Genomic DNA, 26,487 nt, shown 5'->3' with positions numbered 1-26,487 from the left:
CTGATGGGCATTTCAACTCCACTTACCCGCATTCTCCCCGTAGCCTTTAATTCCTTGTGACATCAAGAATTTATCAATCTCTGCCTTGAAGACATTTAGCGCCACGGCCTCCACTGCACTCCGCGGCAATGAATTCCACAGGCCCACCACTCTCTGGCTGAAGAAATGTCTCCGTATTTCTGTTCTGAATTGACCCCCTCTAATTCTAAGGCTGTGCCCATGGGTCCTAATCTCCCCGCCTAACGGAAACAATTTCTTAACGTCCACCCTTTCCAAGCCATGTTGTGACACAGTTCTATGGTTTCTGGGAGAAAGTGAGGACTGCAGATGCTGGAGATCAGAGCTGAAAATGTGTTGCTGGAAAAGTGCAGCAGGTCAGGCAGCATTCAAGGAGCAGGAGAATCGACGCTCATGCCCGAAACGTCGATTCTCCTGTTCTATGGTTTCTGTCCAGACTCCAATGGAACATCCAAATGTCAGATGACAAGAGTAATGAAAAACTTTTTGAATTTTATAGTAATTATTGCAGGCTGATATTGTCTTCAGCTGTGCTCCATCCAAGTTTCATCCTTCATCACCTACCAAGCCCAACAGGTCCAACGCCTAGAAAGGCAGTAGATGTATGGGAACACCACAATCTACAAGTTCCTTTTCAAGCCACACACCCTCCTGACTTAGATCAATTTCACTGTTCCTTCACTATTGCGCATTGAGTCAAAATCCTGGAACTCCCTTCCTAACAGCACAGTGGGTGTAACTATGAACTTCAGCATTTCAGGAAGGTAGCTCACTATCACCTACCTACTCCAGGGTAATTAGGGATGGCCTCGCCAGCAATGCCCAAGCTCCAATGAGCAAATTTTAAAAAAAATCCAGAGTTCACTACACAGGAAGTAGAAGTCTTAATTAAATGTTGAGAACAGTACTTATTGCGCATCTGTAATGTCCCTGAAAAGGTGTTCGTGGAAGGTATTAGTCGTGTATCTTCTAAGGTTTGATAAGCAATTTGTAAAGCCTTTTGAGAGCACAATTAAGAATCAACTATGTTAGTGTGGTGGTCAAGTTCACATCAAGACCAAACCACATAAGGAGGGCAATTCTCCTCTCCTAAAAAGCAGAAAAATAAAGCTTGTCCTCCACTAATATGAAACCAACTTCTGCCTGTTCTATTCCATTGTGCCTACTAATTATTGTCTATCTTTGTCATCTGTCTCACCAACTTTGACTCTAACATCACACAGTGAATCAACTCCATTGCGTTGCAGTCTCTTGGCTTTGTTATATTTATCACAATAAATGCATAACGTTTTTGATGGTTTCACCTCCCCTGCCTCCAAAATGGAGAGGAAAAAAAAGCCCATAGCTTCTTGGTCTTTTTTTTCTTCTGCTTTAAATGATCTTCATTAAAGATATACAGAAGTACAGGTTCAGTTTCAACACAGGAACTGATGGATCCTAGCTCTACATCCCTATCTTTTCCATTACAAAACATTTTAAAATATTCAACTGGATACTTGCTTGACATTAAGGGCAGAATTCCTGCAGCTTTAATTTTAGGATCAACAATGTAGGAAGCATTGTAGTCCACTGCATCTGTGACAGCTCTTTCAAAGAACTATTCAGTAAGTCCCATTCACTATTTCCAGTCTAACATAATTTTCATTTTACAGTTTATCCAATTCTTTTTTAAACACTATTATGTTTATTTCACTTTTTTGGGGTGGTGCATTTCAGATCATAACTTTTAAACAAAAAAAAAACAATTTTGGCTACCTATGCTAAATCTTCCCCCTCGAGTTAGTGACCCTTTTGCCGTAGAATCAGCTAGTTTTCTCAACATCTACTCTACCAAAAGCCCTTAAGATTTTTAACACTGGTATCAACTCTCCCAATTGCCTTCTCTGCTCTTATGAGACGACTGCAGCTTCCTACATCTCTCCATGAAACTGAACTGATTGTACAGATAAATCTTCTCTGTACACTTTCAAAATAATTCTTTTCTAAAGCCTGCCCAATTCTAGACAACACAGCTCTTCAGTTGAGGCTTAACTTGTGACTTATTAAGAGTTACCAAAATTCCTTTTTTTTTGTTCAGAATTTTGCCACCATTATACATGTGCAATGATCACCTTAGTTCTCAACTCAGGTCAAAAGACACAATCTTCAGCACACTGTATTCCCAAGGTCCCTTTCCCATTATTTCTTCAAAGTTTTAAAATCTGCTCACCATTTTATCTTGAAATTTAATTTCTCAAATTACTCTGCACTTTTAAGAACATAGAACAGTCCAACACAGTATAGGCCGTTCATCCCTCAATGTTGTGCCAACCTTTTATCCTACTCTAAAATGAAAATGACCTACACACCCTTCATGTTATTATCATCCACGTGCCTATTCAAGAGTCACTTGCATGTCCCTAATGCATCTGACTCTACTACCACTGCTGGTAGTGCATTCCGCGCACCCACCACTTTCTGTGCAAAGAACCTACCTCTGACATCTCCCCAAACCTTCCTCCAATCACCTTAAAATTATGCTCCCTTGGGATAGCCATATTCACCCTGGGAAAAAGTCTCTGGCTATCCACTCTATCTATGCATCCCATCATCTTTTACACCTCTATCAAGTTTACCGCTCATCCTTCTTCGCTCCAATTAGAAAAGCCCTAGCTCCCTGAACCTTTCTTCATAAGATATGCCCTCCAGTCCAGGCAGCATCCTCTGCACCCTCTCTAAAGCTTCCATATAAGCTTCGCATAATGAGGTCACGAGAACTGAACATAATATTCCAAGTATGGTCTAACCAGGGCTTTATAGAGCTGAAGCATAACATCATGGCATTTAAACTCAATCCCCTTGCTAACGAAAGCCAACACACCATACATCTTCTTAACAACTCTATCAACTTGGGTGGCAACTTTAAGGGATCTATGAATGTGGACCCTAAGGTCTCTCTGTTCCTCCACACTGCCAAGAATCCTGCCTTTAACCCTGTATTCTTCATTCAAATTCAATCTTTCAAAATTAATCACTCCATACTTTTCCATGTTGAGCTCTATCTGCCACTTCTCAGTCCAGCTCTGCATCCTGTCAACGTCCCGTTGCATCCTAGAACAGCCCTCCACACTAAGGACCCTTCCACTTCCTCTTCCAAGTCATTTATAAAAGTCACAAAGTGAGGTCCCAGAACAGTTCCCTGTGGAACACAACTGGTCACCAAGTCCCAAGCTGAATACTTTCCATCTACTACCACTCTCTGTCTTCAATGGGACAGCCAATTCTGTATCTATAGCCAAGTTTCCCTGTATCCCATGCCTCCTTACTTTCTGAATAAGCCTAACATGGGTAACCTTATCAAACACCTTGCTAAAGTCCATATACACCACATCCACTTACCTTCATCAATGTGTTTTGTCACATCCTCAAAGAACTCAATAAGGTTTGTGAGGCATACCCTGTCCGTCACAAAACTATGCCGACTATCTCTAGTCAAACAATACTTTTCCAAATAATCATAAATCCTGTCTCTCAGAATCCTCTCCAATATTTGCCCACCACCAATGTAAGGATGACTGGTCTGTAATTCTTAGGGTTAGCCCTAATCCTTTTCTTGAACAAGGCAAGAACATTTGCCACTCTCCAATCATCTGGTACTACTCCAGTGAACAGTGAGGACACAAAGATCATTGCTAAAAGTGCAACAATCTCTTCCCTTGCTTCCATAGCAACCTTGGGTATATCCCATCTGGCCCAGGGAACTTATCTATCCTCATGTTTTTCAAAATCTCCAGCACTTCCTTGTTTTTAACATCAACCTGTTTGAGCATATCAGCCTGTTTCACACTGTCCACACAAACAACAAGGTCCCTCTCAGTAGTGAATACTGAAGCAAAGTATTATTAAGGACCTCTCCTACCTCCTTCGACTCCAGACGTAGGTTCCCTCCATTATTCCTAACCGGCCTTACCCCCACTCTTGCCATCCTCTTGTTCCTCACATAAGCGTAAATGCCTTGGGATTTTCCTTAATACTATCCTCCAGGGCTTTTTCATGTACCCTTCTAGCTCTATGTTGGGTTTAGGGTGAAAGGGGAAACATTTAAAAAGGGACTTAAGGGGCAACTTTTTCACACAAAGGGTGGTGCGTGTATGAAATGAGCTGCCAGAGGAAGTGATGGAAGCCAGTACAATTACAACGTTTAAAAGGCATCTGGATGGGTTTATGAATAGGAAGGATTTAGAGGGATATAGGTCAAGTGCTGGTAAATGGGAATAGATTAGATTAGGATATCTGGTTGGCATGGACGAATTGGACCGAAGGGTCTGTATCCATGCTGTACATCTCTATGACTCTAAGTCCATTCTTCAGTTCCTTCCTGGCTACCTTGTAACCTTCTAGAGACCTGTGTTCCTTGCTTCATCAATCTTAAGTAAGCTTCGTTCTTCCTCTTGACTAGATGTTCCACATCTCTTGTCATCCAAGGTTCTTTCACCTTACCATCCCTTCCTTGTCTCAGTGTGACAAAGGTATCAAGCACTCGCAGAAATAGCTCCCTAAACAACCTCCACATTCCTGTTATGCATTCTCCTGACAACAGCTGTTCCCAATTTATGCTCCACAGTTCCTGCCTAATAACATTGTAATTTCCTGTCCTCCAATTAAAAACTTTTCCATACTATCTGCTCCTATCCTTCTCCATGACTATAGTAAACGTCAGAGAATTGTGATCACTATCGTCAAAAATGCTCTCCCAAGAGATCTGTCACCTGGTCTGGTTCATTACCAAGCGCCAAATCCAATACGGCCTCCTCACTAGTTGGCCTATCTACATACTGAGTCAGGAATCCTTCCTGGACACACCTGACAAAATCTGCTCCATCTAAACTATTTGCACTAAGGAGGTTCCAATCAATATTCGAGAAGTTGAAGTCACCCATGACAACAACCCTGACAGCAACAATTTTGACAATCTGTAATGCATTCATACTGTATGTTGGACATACAGGGTATGTAAGTATTCTGTATGAATAAGGGCTGAAATGAAATTTTACAATCTAAACATTACATCTGCTTATCTTGAGCAAATAATCCTTCAAAATGTGAAGTCTAGATCTTGAATTATTTTTGTCACCGCAGGGCATCAATTAAGAACAGCAAATTTATTCTATATATCACACAATCTTCATTTGGGCATCAATACGATGACAAAGCCAGGAAACATTGTTTTAAAACTAAGTAGGTTCTCATAATTGCTAAATGCTGCAAGTTCTTTTTCATAGAGCCATAGCATTCACTGCTCCGTCAGACAAATCACAGTTTAAAGAAACATAAACTGCCTATTTTGTAACATTAGAGGTTTTCCTCATTTGTTCATGTCTTTCAATGATAAAATCAATGATTCATCAAACTTCAGCATTTTTCTACCTTATCCTTGAAAACTATTCCCATCATCCTTCCAATCTTCAGGATTCATCTTTCATCTTCTCTGGAGCTTCGCTGCTATCATTGCCTATTTTTAAACTTTCCTGATAACTTTGTGGTTAATTCCTGGTATATCAATATCACTGACATTCATTGCTCATTCTTAACTGCTCAAGAAGATGGTAAACTGCCTCCCTGAATCATAGCAGTCTATGTGGTACAGATGCGCAGTGATCGTATGAAGAGAGTTCCAGACTTTTAACCAAGTTTTAAATGGAAATGCGGTTCCAAGTGAGGAATCTGGCTTGGACAGGAAACTGCAGGTGCATATCCTTCTAGACCGGTGTAAGGAGGACAGATTGCACCTGAATTGGAAGAGGATTAATATACTGGCAGGAAGATTTACTAGAGCTGTTTGGGATAAGTTAAACGAGTAAGGTGGGGGGTGGGACCCAGAGAGATAGTGAAGAAAGCGATCAGTCTGAAACTGGTACAGTTGGGAAAGGGAGCAAGTCAAACAGTCAAGGAAGGCAGGAACAAAGCAGAGACAAAGTAAATTAAACTGCATTTATTTCAATGCAAGAGGCCTAATAGGGAATGCAGATTAACTCAGGGCATGGTTAGGAACATGGGACTGGGATATCATAATATTTACAGAAATGTGGCTCAGGGATGGACAGGACTGGCAGTTTGATGTTCCAGGATACAAATGCTGTAAGTCAGATAGAAACGGGTAGAGAGAGGAGAGGGAGTGGCATTTTTGATAAGGGATAACATTATGGCTGCACTTAGAGAGGATATTCTCAGGAATACATCCAGGTAAGTTATTTGGGTTGAAGTGAGAAATAAGAAAGGGATGATCACCTTATTGGGAATGTACTATAGACCCACCCCAATAGTCAGCAGGAAATTGAGAAATAAAGTTGTAAGGAGATCTCAGTTATCTGTAAGGAAAAAAGGGTGTTATGGTAAGGGATTTTAACGTTCCAAACATAGACTGGGACTGTCATAGTGAGAAGGGTTTAGATGGAGAGGAATTTGCTAAGTGTGTAAAGAAAATTTTCTGATTCAGTATATGGACGTACCTACAAGAGAAGGTGCAAAACTTGACCTACTCTTGGGAAATAAGGCAGGGCAAATGACTAGGTTCTGGATCAATGGTGCTGGAAGAGCACAGCAGTTCAGACAGCATAGAGGACCTTCAGCAAAATCGACGTTTCGGGCAAAAGCCCTTCATCAGGAATAAAGGCAGAGAGCCTGAAGCGTGGAGAGATAAGCTAGGGGAGGGTGGGGGTGGGGAGAGCGTAGCATAGAGTACAATGGGTGAGTTGGGGAGGAGATGAAGGTGATAGGTCAGGGAGGAGAGGGACTTCAACAGCTTCCTCATTTCCCCTTCCCCCACCTCATCCTAGTTTCAAACTTCCAGTCCCCTTGACTTGTCCGGACTTGTCCAACCTACCTAGCTCCTTTTCCACCTATCCACTCCATCTTCTCCTCCCTGACCTATCACCTTCATCTCCTCCCCCACTCACCCATTGTACTCTATGCTACTCTCTCCCCACCCCCACCCCCCCCTAGCTTATCTCTCCACGCTTCAGGCTCTCTGCCTTTATTCCTGATGAAGGGCTTTTGCCCGAAATGTCGATTTTGCTGAAGCTCCTCGATGCTGTCTGAACTGCTGTGCTTTTCCAGCACCATTGGACCAGAATCTGGTTTCCAGCATCTGCAGTCATTGTTTTTACCAAATGACTGAGGTGTCAGTGGGGGAACACTCTGGGGCTGGTGACCATAATTCTATTAGATTTAAAATAGTGAGGGAAGAGGATAGACCAGATTTAAAAGTTGAAGTTCTAAATTGGGGGAAGGCCAATTTTGATAGTAATAGACAAAAACTTTCAAAAGGTGATTGGGTGCAGATGTTCGCAGGTAAAGGATTCCCATTTCCAGCCGTCCCTTCAAAAATGAGATGAGAGTCCACAAACAATATGTTCCTATTAGAGTGAAAGGCAGGGCTGGTAGGTGTAGGGAATGCTAGATAACATAGGGAAATTAGGCTGGCAAAAAGGGTGATGAGATAGCTTTGGCAAATAGGGTTAAGGAGAATCCAAAGGGATTTCATAAATACAGTAAGAACATCAAGATAACTAGGGAAAGAATACGGCCCATCAAAGATCAGCAAGGCAGTCTATGTATGCACGGAACCCCACAAGATGGGGGAAATATGAGTATTTTGCATCAGTATTTACTGTGGAGAAGGACTTGGAAGATACAAAATGTGGGGAAATAGATGGTGACATCTTGAAAAATGTCCATATTACTGAGGAGGTGGTGCTGGATGTCTTAGGTCATAGAGATGTACAACACGGACACAGACCCTTCAGTCCAACTCGTCCATGCTGACCAGATATCCCAACCCAATCTTGACCCACCTATCAGCACCTGGCCCATATTCCTCCAAACACTTCCTATTCATATACCCATCCAGATGCCTTTTAAATGTTGCTATTGTACTAACCTCCACCACTTCCTCTGGCAGCTCATTCCATACACATACCACCCCCTGCGTGAAAAAGTTGCCCCGTAGATCTCTTTTATATCTTTCTCCTCTCGCCCTAAACCTATGCCCTCTAGTTCTGGAGTCCCCACCTCAGGGAAAAGACTTTGTCTATTTATCTATCCATGTCCCTGTTGATTTTATAAACCTCTATAAGGTCACCCCTCAGCCTCTGACGCTCCACAGAAAACAGCGCCAGCCTATTCAACCTCGCCCAGTAGCTCAAATCCTCCAACCCTGGCAACATCCTTGCAAATCCTTTCTGAACCCTTTCAGGTTCACAACATCTTTCCAATAGGTAGGAGACCAGAAATGCACGCAATATTCAAATAGTGCCCTAACCAATATCCAGTACAGCCACCACATGACCTCCCAACTCCTGTACTCAATACAGTGACCAATAAAGGAAAGCATACCAAATGCCTTCTTCATTATCCTATCTACCTACCAGCTTTTCCTTTCACCCTAACAGAAATATACTGTCTCTAGACTCTTGTTGTCTAATTTCTGAAGGCTTCCCATTTTTCAGCCATCCCTTTACCTGCGAACATCTGTCCCCAGTCAGCTTTTGAAAGATCTTGCCTAATATAAGGTCAAAATTGGCCTTTCTACAATTTAGAAATTCAATTTTTAAATCTGGTCTATCTTTTTCCATCACTATTTTAAAACTAATAGAATTATGGTCTTGAAACACATAAGGGTGGATAAATCCCCAGGATCTGATCAGGTGTACCCTAGGACTCTGTGGAAAGCCAGGGAAATGATTGCTGGGCCCCTTGCTGAGATATATGTATCATCGATAGTGACAGGTGAGATGCCGGAAGACTGGAGGTTGGCTAGCTTGTTGCCACTATTTAAGAAAGATTGTAAAGAAAAGCCCAGGGAACCATAGACCGGTGAGCCTGACATTGCTGGTGGGTAGTTGTTGGAGGGAATTCTGAGGGACAGGATTTACACGCATTTGGATAGACAAGGACCGATTTGGAATAGACATCATAGGAAATCATGTCGCACTAACCTGATTTGAGTTGTTTTGAAGTAGTAATGAAAATGATTGATGAAGGCAGAGAGGTGGATGCGATCTATATGGACTTCAGTAAAGCATTTGATAATGTTCCCATGGTAGTCTGGAAAGTAAGTTTAGATCACATGGAATACAGGGAGAACTAGCCATTTGTATACAGAACTGGCATGAAGGTAGAAAACAGACAGTGATGGTTGAGGGTTGTTTCTCAGACTGGAGGTCTGTGACCAGTGGTGTGCCACAGCGATCAGTGCTGGGTCCACTGCTTTTCGTCATTTATATAACTGATTTGGATGTGAACATAGGAAGTATAATTAGTACGTTTTGGAGATGTAGTGAAAAGTGAAGGTTACCTCAGAGTACAACGCCATCTTGACCGGATGGGCCAATGGGTCAGGAGTGGAGATGGTGTTTAATTTAGATAAATATGAGGTACTGCATTTTGCAAAGGCAAATCATGACAGAACTTATGCACTTAATGGTAACGTCCTGGGGAGTGTTGCTGACAAATAGACCTTGGAGTGTAGGTTCATAGCTCCTTGAAAGTGGAGTCTCAGGTAGGTAAGCTCGTGAGGAAGGCATTTAGTATGCTTTCCTTTATTGGTCAGAACATTGAGTACATGAGTTGGGAGGTCATTTGCATCTGTACAGAAAATTGGTTAGGCCACTTTTGGAATATTTTATGCAATTCTGGTCTTATTCCTACCCCCAACCAGTACCCTTCCACTGACACTCATCTGCCTGGCTGAACTGGTCCTAACCCTTAACAATTTCTCCTTCCAATCCTCCCACTTCCTCCAAACTAAAGGGGTGCCATGGGCATCCGGATGGTCCCAGCTATGCCTGTCTCTTTGTCAGGTACATGGAACAGTCCATCTTCCGCAGCTTCACCGGCACTATCCCCCACCTTTTCCTCCGCTATGTTGATGACTGTTTCGACGCTCCCTCGTGCTCCCACAAGGAGGTTGAACAGTTCATCAACTTCACTAATACCTTTCACCCCGACCTCAAATTCACTTGGACCAACTCTGACACCTCCCCTCCTGTTCCTGCACTTCTGCATCTCCATCACAGTGACCGACTAACCACAGATCTACTAAAAGCCCACCGACTCTCACAGCTACCTGGATTACACCTCCTACCACCCTGCCTCCTGTAAAAATGCCAATCCCTTATTCCCAACAGTAGCCTCTGCTGCTACTGTTCCCAGAATGACCAATTCCATCATAGAAAATCCCAGACGACCTCCTTTTTCAAAGACCGCAATTTCCCCTCCCACGTGGTTGACAATGTCTTCCAGCGCATCTTCCCCACTGCGCGCATCCCCATCCTTCCAAATGCAACAAGAACAGAACCCTCCTATCCTCATCTTCCACCCCTTCCATACACATCACATCATCCTCCGCCACTTCCGCAACTTACAAACAGACCCCACCATTGGGGATATATTTCTCTCCCCACCCCTATCAGTGTTCCGGAGAGATCATTCCATTTGCAAATCCCTCGTCAGATCCATGCTCCCGACCAGCCCTCACCCCCGCTCCCAGCACCTTCCCCTGCCACCGCAGGAAGTGCAAAACCTGCGCTCACACCTCCCCCTCAGTTCCATCCAAGGCCCCAAAGGATCTTTCCACATCAGACAGAAATTTACCTGTACCTCCACAAATGTCATCTACTGTATCCATTGCACCCCTTGTGGTCTCCTCTACATCAGGTAATCAGGATGCCAACTTGCTGACTGTTTCAGAGAACACCACAGGGACACCCGCACCAACTAACCCCACCGCTCTGTGACTGAACACTTTATCTCCCCCTCCCACTCCACCAAGGACATACAGGTCCTGGGCCTCCTCCATTGCCAAACACTAACCACCCAATGCCTGGAGGAAGAATGCCTCATCTTCTGCCTTGGGACCCTGCAACCATACGGGATCAACGTGGATTTCACCAGTTTCTTCATTTCCCCTCCCACCTCCTTATCCCAGTCACTCAGCACCACCCTCTTTCCTTGCATTGCTAAGGAAATGAAATCCAATGCAAGTGAGATCAGATAAGAGTAGCAGATTTTTTTCCGAATGGGTATTAATGAAACTAATAGTGTAAATAGCAATTGATGATGACTATATGATTACCATCGATGAGACTAGCCTTACATTCTAGATTTTCATAATCTATGTCTCCACAGCATTAGGGCCTGTGGACTAACCGTTAGGAAACATAAACATTATGCTACCGTCTACCCGAAAGTATCCAACCTAAAAGATTCACTCTGTTTCTCACTCCACAAATGCTGCCTGACCTACTGAATATTTGCAGCAATCGATGGTAGTTTTTAAAAAACATTTTTTGCTCACTCGCCCTCATCCATGAAGAAAGATTAAAACTCGTACAATATATTTTTTATTCCTCCATGATACTTACTGATGCGTCCAGGATTTTCTGCTGCTGCTTGAACAACTAAAAAGCATGTGAGTCAATTGATCACTCTCCTTAAAAACATAAAATTAGGGTTTTTTTGATAAAAAGAAAGCTTGATGCTGAAGGTGCAGCATGTTCAACCGGATATTGGCGCCTGCATTCAACTTGCAGGCCAACGAAAACTTTAAACTCCGACAATTTGCCATGAAGCATTTAACCACCCTCTTGTAATTATTAAACACTGACAAACACCTTTATCAAGGAAAATCTGGGACCATTCAGGATTTTAAACAACGACTAGTCCCTTTGTCAAGACTTACCCACGTTTCTTGCCGGAAGCGGAAATGTCTCTAAGGTTAGAGGTCATCGAGCCTTAGCAACGGCATGGACGTTGGATACCGTCACCACGACAACAGGTTCCTAACAGCAGGAACCATCTGCTGAACGGAGCTTCTGTATCTCACATAGTGCGATATGTGTAAATGCCTGCCTTTCCTGCTAAATTAAGGTAAATAGTTAAGGAAAAATAGACATGTAAGAGCTCATGGACTTTTCAGTTTTTATGCGAGAAATCAACCCAAGGAAACAGGGATTTAAAATTTGAAGTATTTTGTTGTGGTTACTTGTGGTTCTGGGGACATGGGTTCATCCCACCCCGATAATTGGTGAAATTTAAATTGAAGTAAATCTGGAATTGAAAACTGATCTCGAAACCAATGATATCAGTAATGGTGACCGTGAAGATGCTATCAATTCTCAAAAAAACCCCGTCTAAGTCTTGAATCTACCTACCCGGATTGGCTTGCATGAGACTCCAGGCACACAGTAATGTGGATGATTCTTAATTGCCTTCTGAAATGACCTAGCAAGCCACTCACTTCAAGGATGATTTAGAAGATGAATAACAAATTCTGCTGCCGATGAAAGAATAAAGAAAAAAGGATAGTGTTCAAATTGGGTGGTTTCTGCTAACAACAGTGAAACAAGCTTCAGAAACTTGTCAAGTTCACTAAATCTGCTTAAAGTAACCTATTTAATTTCAGTTAGAATGTTGGTGTATTATATAACATCGTTTCAATTGTTCATAAATCTTTTTTTCTCCCCACAGTGAACTTGTCTAATTTTTGTCAAACAGCAAAGTTAATCTCTGCAGTCATTCAACAGTCATCAGCTAGCCTTCAGAAGCATTTGAATCTAAAATTCATCATCATTACTGATTAATCAGGTAGAAATAGAGAATGCAACTTGCTCCACTGTGGTCAGAGAATGATCGTGTTGGGGAGATCAGGGATTCCATGCTCACCAATCCTCTTCTAATAAAGGTAAGGATCTGAAGTGTCACGAAGCTGATAGCAAAGTAAAAAAAAAGTGTATAAGTAAGTACAAAGCAAAATACTGTCGATGCTGGATATCTGAAATAGAAACAGAAGATGCTAGAAATACTCTACCAGTCAGGTGGCATTTAGAGTCAAAGAGCCATAGAGATGTACTGCACGGAAACAGACCCTTTGGTCCAACTCATCCATGCCAACCAGATATCCTAACCTAATCTAGTCCCCTTTGCCAGCACTTGGCCCATATCCCTCCAAACCCCTCCTATTCATGTACCCATCCAGATGCCTTTTAAATGTTGTAATTGTCCCAGTTTCTACCACTTCCTCTGGCAGCTTATTCCATACACACACCAACTTCTGCGTGAAAAAGTTGGCCCTTATGTCCTTTATAAATTTTTCCGCTCTCACCCTAAATCTATGCCCTCGAGTTCTGGACTTCCTCACCCTAGGGAAAAGACCTTGTCTATTTATCCCATCCTTGCCCCTCATGATTTTATAAATCTCTATAAGGTCACCCCTCAGCCTCCAAAACTCCAGGGAAAATAGCCCCAACCTATTCAACTTCTCCATATAGCTCAAATCCTCCAAATCTGGCAACATTCTTGTAAATCTTTTCTGAAACCTTTCAAGTTTCACAACATCCTTCTGATAGGAAGAAGACCAGAATTGCACACAATATTCCAAAAGTGACTTAACCAATGTCCTGTACAGCCGCAACCATGACCTCCCAACTCCTATACTCAATGGTCTGACCAGTAAAGGAAAGCATACCAAACACCTACTTCACTATCCTATCTACCTGTGACTCTACTTTCAAGGAACAATGAACCTGCACTCTAAGGTCTCTTTGTTCAGCAATACTCCTCAAGAGCTTACAATTTGTGAGAGAAACAGAGGTAATTTTCCTTCTATATAATCTGAAGCATTTATTCTGACCTAAACTTTTCCAGAAATTGGCCAAGTGCAAATTTTGGTGAGGGAGCCTAATGAGATTTTCATTTTATCTTCCCAAGCTCGCATCATTACCTATACACCATGTTGTGTTGGGCCCTGCATGCGAAGTGTTCTGAAAGCAGCATTATAACGAAAGGCACCAGTGCACTCCTTTGTGCAACATTAAAATGCAGAAACATTGTACTTGGATTGGAGATCTGTCATAAAGGTGTGATGAGGCTAATGTATGCACAATGCCATTTCATGTTCGGAGTTGTGCAAATCTAATTTCTATCCATTGAGTTGAAGAATAGAAAACTGCATATAAGTGAGGCAAGACAAACTAATAAAAGGATCTGAATGCATGCTAAGACATGCAAATTGGCCTTTCACTACTCAGTTCCACAGTTGCTTGGAATATCGGACAATTTGACCTCGACATCAGGACTCTCCTTCCTGCTGGTCGCACACAATTTTACAAATTTCTTACGTATGGCCACAATGTTCTGCTCTTTGTCTCCACAGATGCTGCCTGACCTACTGAATATTTCCAGCATTTTATGTTTTGTTTGGAATATCAGCTCTGATTAATTGAAATGTACCAAGGAATACCAATGTACAAACAATACAGCTTCAAAGTTTTTAGCCTGTGCATGTATACTCTTGGAAAAGATGTAATTCTTAATAGAGCGATTCAACGCTAATGGATTATGGAGAATTTAAACATAGAAAGGCACACTATCCTGTTTAATCCATAATTTACTGTTAACAATGATAAAACTTTGTATGTGTGGGTAAAAGTGAGACATATCACTGTTCCTCATCATTTATTTTGTTTAACAAAAAATGGAATTATTATTCTGTAATTGATTTTTTAGTTTAATTTGTTTGCATTTTATAATAATGACTATTTTGTGGAAGATATCACAAAGTGCTTCAATATTTGTTATACTTTGCTTTTGACTTAGCCCTGGCTAAGTCTTTATCCCTGGCTAAATCATCTCGTCGCTAATGACTAAGTACTTCATCCACTGAATACATTTTGGCCTAGATTATTTACTATTTCACCAACAAATAGAACTCTGTGAAAAACAGATTTGAATTTGCCTGCTGCACAGAAAGAGTCACTATTTTTCAGTTTCATGCAACAGGAAATAGAATCACTGCTGCTCTAAAATGTAAGAACATCTGATAGGTATTTAACAATAAAGTAAAGGAAAGCATTTGCATTTATATAATGCTTTTCAAGACACCCCAATATTTTTTCAGCCAAAAATGTACTTTTGAATTATAGCCACTGTTGCAATGTAAAACAGTGCTAGAGCCAATTTTCACGGAGCAAGAGTCGAGAACAGCAGTGAGACACACGAGTAGATGATTGAATTTCTTGATATGGGTTTTATTGAAATAAATGGAAGTTTAAAGAAGTGAAGTGTTGTGGAGAAAATATAGAGAATCACCAGGAGATGCAGAGAGTTCCTCAAGAAGTAGGTTTTTTATTTGCAAACAAAAATCGTGACACTGCGAAAGCAGATTCTCGAATGCCCACGAACCTCAGGGTCCGTGGATTTTTGTATTTTTTTTTATCATGTTTCTGTTAGCTTAATAGCATGTCCAATTATATTAATCAAAGTACCTCACTCTAGCTACACAATAAACCTGTGATGTTAGTTCCCATTATCTCTTTAGTTGTACATTCTACTTAATGTTATTCTAATATCACGGTTAGATATGTATTGCTAACTCTGCTACAGTGATCCTCCATTCCAGACTAACCTGTCATGATAGATATTTAGCTATTCCATCTATTACAATAGTCTCCTGTCTCAAGCTGACTCTACTTACTATTAATGAGATATTTTAATGTCATGTACCAAATATTTATTGTCCCAGTCCTGTCATAATAACACTTAACAGAGAAACTTGCTTTATTACTTGTGTTATCTCATCTCGCCATAGCAACCTTTCAGCCTTAACCATACTCTGCTCATTGGTGTAAGAGCATTCCACTATTCTTATCCCGTCCCGCCTTCCACAGACCACAGATTGCCAGTGATCTTCATGCTTTAACCCTTCCCATGCTTTCATGTCCTTTACTTTCCGTAGAAGCCAGTCAAGAAAAAAGTGGCTTCCATGATGGATCATCCAGTAAAGAAAATGATAGATATGAAGCCCAGAAAGATGCAAAGTTTACTCCTAACATGTCCACATCATAACCAGTTTGAAAGCAACAATTAGCCCCTTTGATTAGAGAGTGACATATTGACAATAGATTCCTCATCTAATTGCTACCCACATCTAATTGATTATTGGTAACAAATGTGTATAAATGTTGAACAAGAACAGGATAGAACTTATGTGGTATCCTTCACATTGGGGAGATGAAACCCAGACTGGGCATCCACTTTGCCGAACCCTTACATCTGTCTGCAAAAATGACCCCGCATTTCCAGTCTCCTACTTCAACACAACATTGTGTTCCCTCACCAACATTTCTGTCTTTGGCCTGCCCTGGTGTAAGTTGGATGAACAGCATCTCATTTTCTGCTTGGGAATCATGTGGCCTTCAAAAGTTAATAATAAAGTTCAATAATGTTAGGACATGAAAGCTTTCACACAACACCATACCCTATGCCCTCATCATATGGGCTGCTTTCACCACAGCCAACCCGTTTTTCACGTACTTATGGTCCCCATTAACATATCTTCTTTCACTATGGCTTACTATTATTAATCCCTTTGTCTGCCTGATTTTCTTTTCTGTCCCTCTGGGGTCTATACCAGCTTTTCCTATCAGTTCTAAAGTTTACCAGCTACTATCAGTTCTCAAGAAGGGTCACCAGACCTGAAATGTTAATTGTTTTTTCTCCACAGACACTGCCAGACCTGCTGACTTTCTCCAGCAATTTTTGTTTTTGTTTTGGACTTCCAGCATCCACAGTTCTTTGTTTTATTTTAGAACTTGGTTACAATGCTGTAGGAATTAGAGTAGTAGGGAGCAGATTCTTTATTTTTTCACTGGATGGCACTGGTGCTACAGCTAAGATCAGGGATTGCCTTACCCTATAATAAAATTAATTCTCTCCACAATAAGACTGAAAAACAAGTGGTGTATATTACAAAACATTCATATGGTTGTTGAAATGTTAAGGTCTCTACGTTTTTCATTGCCTACACAAATTACAATCTAATAAAATGGCTGGTATGCAATAGGATTTGCAGAGGTTATGCAGCTTGAAAGGTAGACTTGATTATCAAATGGTAATCAACTCTGACAGGTACTATGTCTTTCTCACTAGTGTATTCTAATTATATCTCAATTTCCTGCTGAGTAAGTTTCTTTTTAAGTTACTTAAAAGAATGCATGTAAAATTTACATTACCATGTCTCTACCTATAATGAATAATGAAAGGGTGAAATAAAAAGGACACTCATGTAGTGCATAAGTAGCCCAGTTGGGCCAAGTGATTTCTTTCAATGCTATAAGTAATTTTTGGAAAATTACATGGACTCACTTGATCTCAATATTGAAAGAAGGTAGCTGCAATCATGATGCCATTCAAAATGCCAGTCTGTAGCCAAATCAATTCACTCTGCATGACATCAAGAAAGGGCTGAAGGCACTGGATACTGTAAAGGCAATGGGTCCTAACAATAAAATTGAAGGTTTATACTCCAAAATAAGTGCATCCCAGCCAAGCTGTACCAGTACAGTTACAACACTGACATCTCCTCATGCAGAAAATTTCAAAAGGTATGACCTGTCCACAAAAAGCAGAACGAATCTAACCCAACCAATTCTTGCCCCATTCTCGATCATCAGTGAAATGATGGAAGAGTTGGTTAACAATGCTATCCAGCACTTGCTTAGCAATAATCTGCTAACTGACACTCATTTAGGGGCACCCATGGCCATGCAGATCCTGACCTCACTATTGCCTCAGTCCAAATAAGGACAAAAATGCTGAATGGAGAAAGGGAAATTAGGGCATCAGGTAGCATTTAACCAAGTATGGCATCAAGGAGCTGAAGCAAAACTGGAATTACTTGGAATCAGAGGAAAGCGCTCCACTGGATGGAGTCATGCCTAGCACAGAGGAAGATGATTCTGATTGTTGGAGGCCAGTCATCTCAGGCACAGGACATCACTACATGATTTCCTCAGAATAGTTCCCTAGGCCCAACCATCTTCAGCTGCTTCGTTAATGATCTTCCCTTTATCATAATGTCAGAAGTGGGGAACTTCTCTAATAATTGCACAATGTTCATCACAATTCACAACTCCTCAGATACTGAAGCAGTCCCTGTCCAGATTTAACAAAAGCTGGATAATATTTAGATTTGGAGTGATAAGCAGCTTTTCAGGCCACACAAATATCAAACAATGATCATCTCCAAAAATGGAGAATCCAACCATTGGCCCTTGACATTCAATCAATTGCCATCTCTGAATTATACAAAGATACGAATCCTCCACTATTAATATCCTTACCATTGACCAGAAACTGAACTAGACCAGCAATATAGCTCTTATTGTTACAAAGACTAGATAGACACTAGGAATTCAGTGGTGAATAATTCACTTTCTATTTCTTCAAAATTTGTTCAGATTCTACAAGATATAAGTTAGGAGTGTAATGGAATACTCCTTGCACCACTGTTCAGAGAAAACAGTATCTCCAGGATGCACTGCAACAATTCACCAAGGATCCATAGAAAGCACCTTCAAAACCTCTAATCTCTACCACCGAGAAGGACAAGGGCAGCAAATATATGGGAAAATCACCACCTCCAAGTTTCCTCCAAGCCATACACCAATGTGACTTAGAACAATTTCACTGTTCCTTGAACTCCTGCCTTGATAACACTAAGGCTATACCTATACCAAATGAACTGAGGCTATCCCAGGAGTGATTCATCAGCACTTTCTCAAGGACACTTAGAATGGGCAATAAATGCTGGCCTTGCCAGCAACAAGCACGTCCTTGAATGAATAAAAAAGAAAACCATCGGGTCCAGGCGATTTATCCACTTTACGTCTCAATAATTTCTCTAGTACCACCTGTCTACCAATATTAATATCTAACAAGTCCTCATTTCCACTCAATCTCTAAATTCTACATTATTTCTAGGAGTTTTTAAAATCATATCTTCCTGTATAAGAACTAACACAAAGTATTAGCTGCTGTTTCTTTATTCCCTATTATAAGGTCTCCTGATCCATGTTTGTTTTGCTAATCTGTACCTTTTCATCATAACTATAGAAACTTATATACATCGTTTTTATATTTCTAGCTGGTTTACTCTTATTCTCTCTTCCTTTTGATAGTTTTAATTTGGTCTTTCTTTTCAGAATTCTAAAAACATCCTGACTGTGGGCGGCATGGTGGCACAGTGGTTAGCACTGCTGCCTCACAGCGCCAGAGACCCGGGTTCAATTCCCGCCTCAGGCGACTAACTGTGTGGAGTTTGCACGTTCTCCCCGTGTCTGCATGGGTTTCCTCCGGGTGCTCTGGTTTCCTCCCACAGTCCAAAGATGTGCAGGTAAGGTGAATTGGCCAAGCTAAATTGCCCGTAATGTTAGGTAAGGGGTAAATGTAGAGGTATGGGTGGATTGCGCTTCGGCGGGTCGGTGTGGTCTTGTTGGGCCGAAGGGCCTGTTTCCACACTGTAATGTAATCTAATCTTACTTTTTTGAGCAACTTTATTTAAACTTTTCCATTGATCTGATACAATCCTTGATTTCTTTTGTTAGCCACAATTGGAACACTTTTCTTGCTGAATTTTCTTTGAATTAAATGAATTGTACTTTTGTTACATACTAAGTATTAGTTCTTTAAATGTTAGCCATTGGTTGGCTCCTGTCATACCCTTTAACATAGTTTCCCAATGCACCATAGCCAATTTTCCCCTTTCAGCATACTGTAAAAATATAAATACCATAATAAAATAAGGATTTGATCTGACATCAAGTCAACATAAGTGCAAGCAACCTCAACAAAAATTGAACAGTTTATTATTTAATTATGTAGTACACAAAAAAAAAAGACTCAAAAGGTTTCAGCAAAGTCCTGGTAACCTTTCATTCTTGTAATAAAATAAATTCCTCTAGATTGGAACTGACACCAACTCACGTGTAAGCAACCCCAAGAATAATTGAATAGTTAACTTGTTAATAATGTAGTACACAAGAAATTAAGACTCAAAACGTTTCAGCAAAGTCTCAGTAACCATTAATTCTTCAAATCCTAAGTAGGGAATACTTTTGCACTATCCTTGGTTTTGTAACTGAATTGAAAATGTTTTGCTGGAAAAGCGCAGCAGGTCAGGCAGCATCCAAGGAGCAGGAGAATCGACGTTTCGGGCATGAGCCCTTCTTCAGGAATGGTCTGAAGAAGGGCTTATGCCCAAAACGTCGATTCTCCTGCTCCTTGGATGCTGCCTGACCTGCTGCGCTTTTCCAGCAACACATTTTCAGCTCTGATCTCCAGCATCTGCAGTCCTCACTTTCTCCCCTTTTGTAACTGAATGCAGATCACAGGAGGATAGGCTCAATGTTATCATCATGACTTCAGGATTTTGAATATTCTCCATTTTGTCCTCCTTTCCATATTTTAGATTTGCTATTTCTTAAACAATAAGATTTTGGCATCTTTAGAGAGAGAATTTCTCAATAATAAATAAATTCACTCTTATACAAATGAACAAGTAAATTTTGATTTTAAGCAAAGTCATAAATTCCTAATTTGTTCACAAAGCCTTTAGTGATCTTTTTAACACTAATCACAAAAAAATGGTGAAAGTAGCCACATGATCTGTTACATCAGAAATCCTAATTTCCCAACCCTTGTAATAAGCAGTCTCTTTTGAGAAGATTTGTAGCTCAGGTTGAGATTCAGGTTTTAAGTTTTCTCACTGAACTGTCAGGTTTGTTTTCAAACATTTTGTAACCGTGCTAGGTAACATCATCAGTGAGCCAACCGTGAAGCGCTGGTGTTCAGTCCTGCTTTCTATTTATGTGTCTTGGTCTCTTAAGGTGGATGATATAATTTCCGGTTCTTTTTCTCAGAGGTTGGTAATTGGGGTCCAGATTGATGTGTTTATTGGTGAAGTTCCAGTTGAATGCCAGGCCTCTAGGAATTCCCATGCGTGTCTCTGTTTAGCCTGTCCGAGGATGGATGTGTTGTCCCAGCCGAAGTGGTGTCCTTCTTTGTCTGTATGTAAGATTACTAGTGATAGTGGGTCATGCCTTTCGATGGCTAGTTGGTGTTCGTGTATCCTGGTGGCTAGTTTTCTGCCTGTCTGTCCGATGTAGTGTTTGTTACAGTCCTTGCATGACATCCGTTTTACTGGTTGTTGATATAGGGTCCTTTAGGTTCATCAATAACTGTTTCAGTGTGTTGATAGGTTTGTGGGCTACCATGATGCCAAGGAGTTGGAGTTGTCTGGTAATCAACTCTGAGATGTCTTTGATGTATGGTAGTGTGGCTAGAGTTTCTGGGCGTATTGTGTCAAGTTGTTTGGGTTTGTTTTTTAAGAATCAGCGGGCTGTGTTTTTTGGCTACCCGTTTTTCTTGAATACGCTGTATAGGTATTTTTCTTCTGCTGCTCGTAGTTCCTGCAGTGTGTTGTGGCTTGTTTAAATAATGTCCTGATGCAGCTTCATTTGTGGGTGTTGGGATGATTGCTTCTATAGTTAAGTAACTGGTCTGTGTGTGTTGCTTTCCTGGAGATTCTAGTCTGCAGTTCTCCATTCGTTTCACTGTGACATCGAGGAAGGGGAGTCTGTTGTTGTTCTCCTCCTCTTTTGTGAAATTTATGCCAGTAAGGATGTTGTTGATGATGTTGTAGGTTTCCTTTAATTTGTTCCCTTTCGTGATGACAAAGGTGTTACCCACATAGCGGACCGAAAATTTGTGTTGGTTCGAGGGGAGGGCAGTTCGTTCAAGTCTGCATCATGGTGATCTCATGGGTGTACCATTGATTTGTTTGTAGATCTTGTCATTGAAGGTGAAGTGGTTCATGAGGCACAGATCTACTAGCTTGACGATGTTGTCCTTGCCGATGAAGTTGGTTCTGTTGGTGTTTGTCTAGTGTTTCTTTGGTGAGGTTGACATTAATTGATGTGAATAAGGCTGTTATGTCAAAGGAGACCATTATTTCGTCCTCTTTTTTCTTGGTGTCTTTGATGATGTTCAGGAATTCTTGGGTGGAGTGGCATGAATCTTCTACTAGATATTTCAGTTTTCAGTGGAGTTCCTTTGCTAGTCTGTATGTTGGTGTGCAAGGGAGTGAGACTATGGGTCTCAGGGGGATTCCTGGTTTGTGTACCTTAGGTAATCTGTAGAAGCGGGGTGTGTTGCATTCATCAGGTTTCATTTTTTGGAATGAAAACTCCAAAACTTTGGGTGTTAGTTGAAAAGCTTTCTTTATAACTCAGAACCATGTACTTGAATACAAATATACAGATCTTATTTGCAGTCTGGAATTCTTTGTCTAAAGAGAGCATGTTCTAGATGTCTCCGCTTGTGAATACTTTGAGGAAGTGGTCATTTTGAATACATACAGTTTTCCTCAATTTCAAGTCTGCTGGTCTCATTTTATACTTTCTACCTCTTTAACTGCCCTCTAGATGCAGTATTGTTTTCTACTGTTATGCTTGAATTTTAGCTGCCACATCTTTCTCTGGGTTTCTTGTTGTCATTCTGATCTCTCAGTTAGCATATTTCATTCCAATGAGCCCTTCCACCCTTCAGGATTTATACAGCCCATCTTCTTGGTTTATCTCACTTTTCACTTATTAATTAATGCTCTCCATTGCATCTTCAAAGATAATTAACCCAACTTCTACAGAAGTGTAATAAAACACCTTCCCTAGTTGATTTAACTGAATTGATTCTTACTTCATCAGATTTACTCCTTTTAAAAATGATCTGCATTTGTGATTGCCAGATGGAAGGCGGAGAGTTTTCATCCTACTGCAGTGTGAGTAAAGGTGAGAAAGGTGGGAAAATATGGCAGGAATGAAAATTTCAGAGTCTCACATTGAGACAATCGTTACAATCTCTGTCTCATGACTTCAGAATCTCATTATTGAGCAGAGACCACTTTATTTCTATGAATTTGCACCACATTAAAGCTCTAACTCTCCTTCTTTATGTCCCATTTCTAATTCTTCTCTTCTTCCTCAAGAAATTAGACAGTGCAAATTCACAACCTGCAAATCAGAGCAGGCACCTGCCAACTGCAGCTTGCCAAATGCTTTGACCTGGCCTTCCACAACCATGTTCCTGTGAGTTCTAAAACCACCGTCTTGCTCAATTTTTCATCTGTAAAGGTTGTCAATGGCAAACGACAAGTCTCACCACATCATTGTACCTACTTTTGTACAAACTGACACACCCATTTCAGCCTTTCAACACTTTACTTTGGAGCTGAGAGAAATCTGTGGCTTGCATCGCTTTTTAGCACAGAGAGTAAAGCAGGGATCTTACTATGGTAAGGAACACTGAACGTTAAGAGATGCACTTGTCTTTGTACATCACAGTGCGATGTCAACGTCCATCCACAGCATGTTTGCCTACAGTAAGCAAATAGCCATGAAAGTCAAAAGGAAGCAATTCTTAGTGAGCGAAGTGGGCCTATTGTCAGTAGAGGGACCTGTCCTTTTCAATTTAGGAGGTTGACCATGGTCAGCCAGGCATTTTCTTTGATATCAGTCAGGGGATCCATATAACTGCAGTTTGGATACTGGGCTATGGTCAGTCCTGGAAGTTATGCAAACAGTCCAGGGCTACCGGTAGGTAAGTTGGCGTTCTGTAGAAACATTAATCCAATTGTGCGTGACAATCTTCCATGCAATAGAAAAAAGAAGGGAATGAGTATGATGGGAGAATAGTTTGTGGTGGTGCATGAGCAGGAGAGATGGCAAAGTGTCTGCAATGAGAGTAAGAAGTCCAAAGTTCAGGAAATGTTAGTAGTTTGAGATGAATTGATGTTATAGTGAGTTCTGTTGTTCTGGAGACAGGCATGCTTCAAACTACCAGTGGCATGAATGCAAGAAAGTTGCAGTAGTGGAAAACATTTCTGTCTCTCCAGCCATGAAATTCCTCAAAAAACGCACCCAATAACCCAGTTACATAAGTAGTGAGGTGAAGAGTGGAAGATTATGTGAAAAAAGCCATTCTAAGTCATAGTGGAACAGCGGTCATAAATCTCACTTGGCAAAACACTAACGGAAAATGGAAAATTCTACCCATGTTACATTTTGTCATTGTTTGGACATTACCAGAGATGCTACAACTTTCATATTTAGCATAAGTCTGGGTCATTAATGACTACTGGAATGAAATGAGCATTGCCTCTCTTGACTTTCATGACACATTGGATCAAGAAACTGTCTTGGACCCCATTTATCAATTGTATCTACAGCCCATTTATTGGAGGTTTTTGCCTGTTTACAGTAGATTGACAAAATATATTCCTGTGGAAATTTTAGCCATTGACCTTTTCAGAATTTTTAAAGTTTTTAGATTTTCCTTTTAACTGCATTAAAAATTTGGCTACAACAATATGCTTGAATTAGGTTAGTGTTAGAAACGAAAATCGCTTCTCAATAATCGCTCTAGACAAATTCAGGAAAACAAAGTTTTATTAACAAGTCAAGTCTGCAGAGTCGGGCACCCTTAAAGAAAAGGCGCGCTGAGGCTTACAAAGTCTCCAATATATATAGCACAAGTCCCTCCTCTCCTTGGCTCCAACAAGCCATAAGGTTCACATTCTTAAAAACATCATTATTTTTATCACAAAGTCTGCAACAAAAGGCTCCAGAGTCTCCAAAGTTTGTTGTTTTTCTCACCCTGTAGTCTTATCAGTCAAAGGCTTTAATCTGAAACAGATGTCTCAAGTCGTTCCCCCATCCTGGAGTCTTATCAGTCAAGGACTCATCCTTCCCTGCTGTGTGAATGGCTTCATTAATCAAGAGCCTGCTTGTTTTTACTATCGCTCACAAATTGTCAGCATTCTGCACAATTTAAACTACTCTACTTTTGAGTATATAAAATGGTTGTTAGAAAAGAAACAAAAGTTTTGTCTTTTATTATAGATCAGTCTGTGGTCCAGGCACATCTTAAAGTTTAAACCGAAATTACCTCTCACAGTTAGCAAGTAAGATGTTGGTGCTAGTTATGGTACTACGTAAGATGTGAAGCAATTGGAGTTCTAACCTGCAGGCCAATGTTTCATATCACAGCTTGGCTATTTTAACTGATTAGTAGAAGCTGAATTACTTAAATATTCGAGAACAATCTAACGGTCTTCGGGTAAGTCTGAAAGGACATGAGGTTAGCAAAAATACTTTCCACTTGTATCAGCCTGAGCACCAATTCAGGCAGTCTAGTCTGTGAATAATTTTTTAGTTTGTTTCAAGGCATGCAACAAACAATGGAGAAAGAATATCTTGCTTTGTTTCCACATGGCTTATTAATATTCTCCAATCATTTTAAAACTTAATAATCATTGTATCGAACATCATGCAGTTAAGCTGAACAATTTATTCGTACTGATCCCACAATACTTTGCAGGAATTGTAGATCTATATACAAAGTAATGTATCATTATGTTAACTGTTTAGAAGTGCAGATTTGCCCCATTATATGGCTGCTTAGAATTCAGGTGTGTAGTGGATTTCCTGAAATCACTCGACTTACAGCTTTAATAGTAGGCTTATACAATGTGTCTGCTACAGAAAGCAATTAAATTTGATTCAATCTACTGCAATATACATGCTGTCTTATTGTTTATAATGTAAGAACAAGTTTTGTTAAGAAGACCAATGCTGGCATATTTTACTGGCATGCACAAAATAAAGATGTTTAGACTTTAGAAAGACTTGCTTTTTTTTCAGTCATTTACACAACGCATGTATAACTGGTTAGGCCCATTTATTGTTCATCCATACTTGTCCTTGAGAAAGTTGTGGTGAGCTGACATCTTGAAATGCTGCAGTCTACGTGATGTAACTGCAAGCATGACCCACAGTGCTGTTTGAATGGCTGTCCCAGGATTTTGACCCAGTGTTAGAGGAGAATGATGTTGAGCTTCTTGGCTGATGTTGGTGCTGCACTCATTCAAGCAAATAGACATCATACTCCTGACTTTTGCCTTGTTGACAGGCAATAAGGCTTAGGAGGTGGGTTGTTCACCACAGAATTCCTAGCCTCCGACCTGCTATTTATAGTCATGCTGCCGTATCTATGTTGCTGATCCAGCTTAGTTTCTGGTCAATGGTTCTCCTCCCAGGATGCTGATGGTGAGGAATTCAACCATGGTAATGACATTGAATGTCATGGGGAGATAGATTCTGTCTTATTAGAGTTAGTCAATTCCTGGGATTCGTGAGGCGCAAATGTTACTTGCCACTTAGCAGCCCAATATTTGGCATTTGAAGGATTGGCATTTAACCTTTGATGAAAGTGCCTATCATTAGCTACTTAAAACAATGAACTGAATTTTCAAGAAATCAGCAAAGTATCAATTTTGATAAGTTTCACGGAAGATTTTTCTCTGTGACCCCTATTGAGTTTTCTTACAATATTCTCTGCAACTCACACCATTACCTTTGCAACTCACCTCTATGCATCCCACTCATGCAATTCTCACTCTGTCAATAGACAATAGGTGCAGGAGTAGGCCATTCTGCCCTTCGAGCCTGCACCACCATTCATTATGATCATGGCTAATCATCCTCAATCAGTATCTTGTTCCTGCCTTATCTCCATAACCCTTGATTCCACTATCCTTGA

At 40.7% G+C, this 26,487-nt stretch overlaps 2 protein-coding genes across 5 annotated transcripts in view; one reads left to right on the top strand and one right to left on the bottom strand.

Moving 5' to 3' along the window:
* Positions 1 to 11,819, bottom strand: part of LOC122564900 (transcription termination factor 1-like) — a 37,563-nt gene extending 25,744 nt beyond the window's left edge. The window contains exon 1 of one of the 4 annotated variants that reach the window (XR_006316038.1): positions 11,421 to 11,727. The gene's annotated coding sequence lies outside the window, so the exon portion shown is untranslated. The other 3 variants (XM_043720334.1, XM_043720333.1, XM_043720335.1) reach the window with 3 other exon arrangements.
* A 24-nt stretch (positions 11,820 to 11,843) lies between these two features.
* The window catches only part of cfap77 (cilia and flagella associated protein 77), a 179,174-nt gene continuing 164,530 nt past the window's right edge, over positions 11,844 to 26,487 (top strand). The window contains exons 1-2 of the mRNA XM_043720336.1: positions 11,844 to 11,925; positions 12,526 to 12,739. Of these exons, the coding sequence (XP_043576271.1) occupies positions 12,656 to 12,739 (84 nt within the window). The 5' untranslated portion in view covers positions 11,844 to 11,925; positions 12,526 to 12,655. The remainder of the gene's footprint in view (positions 11,926 to 12,525; positions 12,740 to 26,487) is intronic.

This window comes from Chiloscyllium plagiosum, chromosome 30 (assembly GCF_004010195.1).
Source record: "Chiloscyllium plagiosum isolate BGI_BamShark_2017 chromosome 30, ASM401019v2, whole genome shotgun sequence".
NCBI lineage: Eukaryota > Metazoa > Chordata > Chondrichthyes > Orectolobiformes > Hemiscylliidae > Chiloscyllium > Chiloscyllium plagiosum.
The sequence above is the reverse complement of the archived record's forward strand: the minus strand, read 5'-3'. Positions and strand labels throughout refer to the sequence as shown.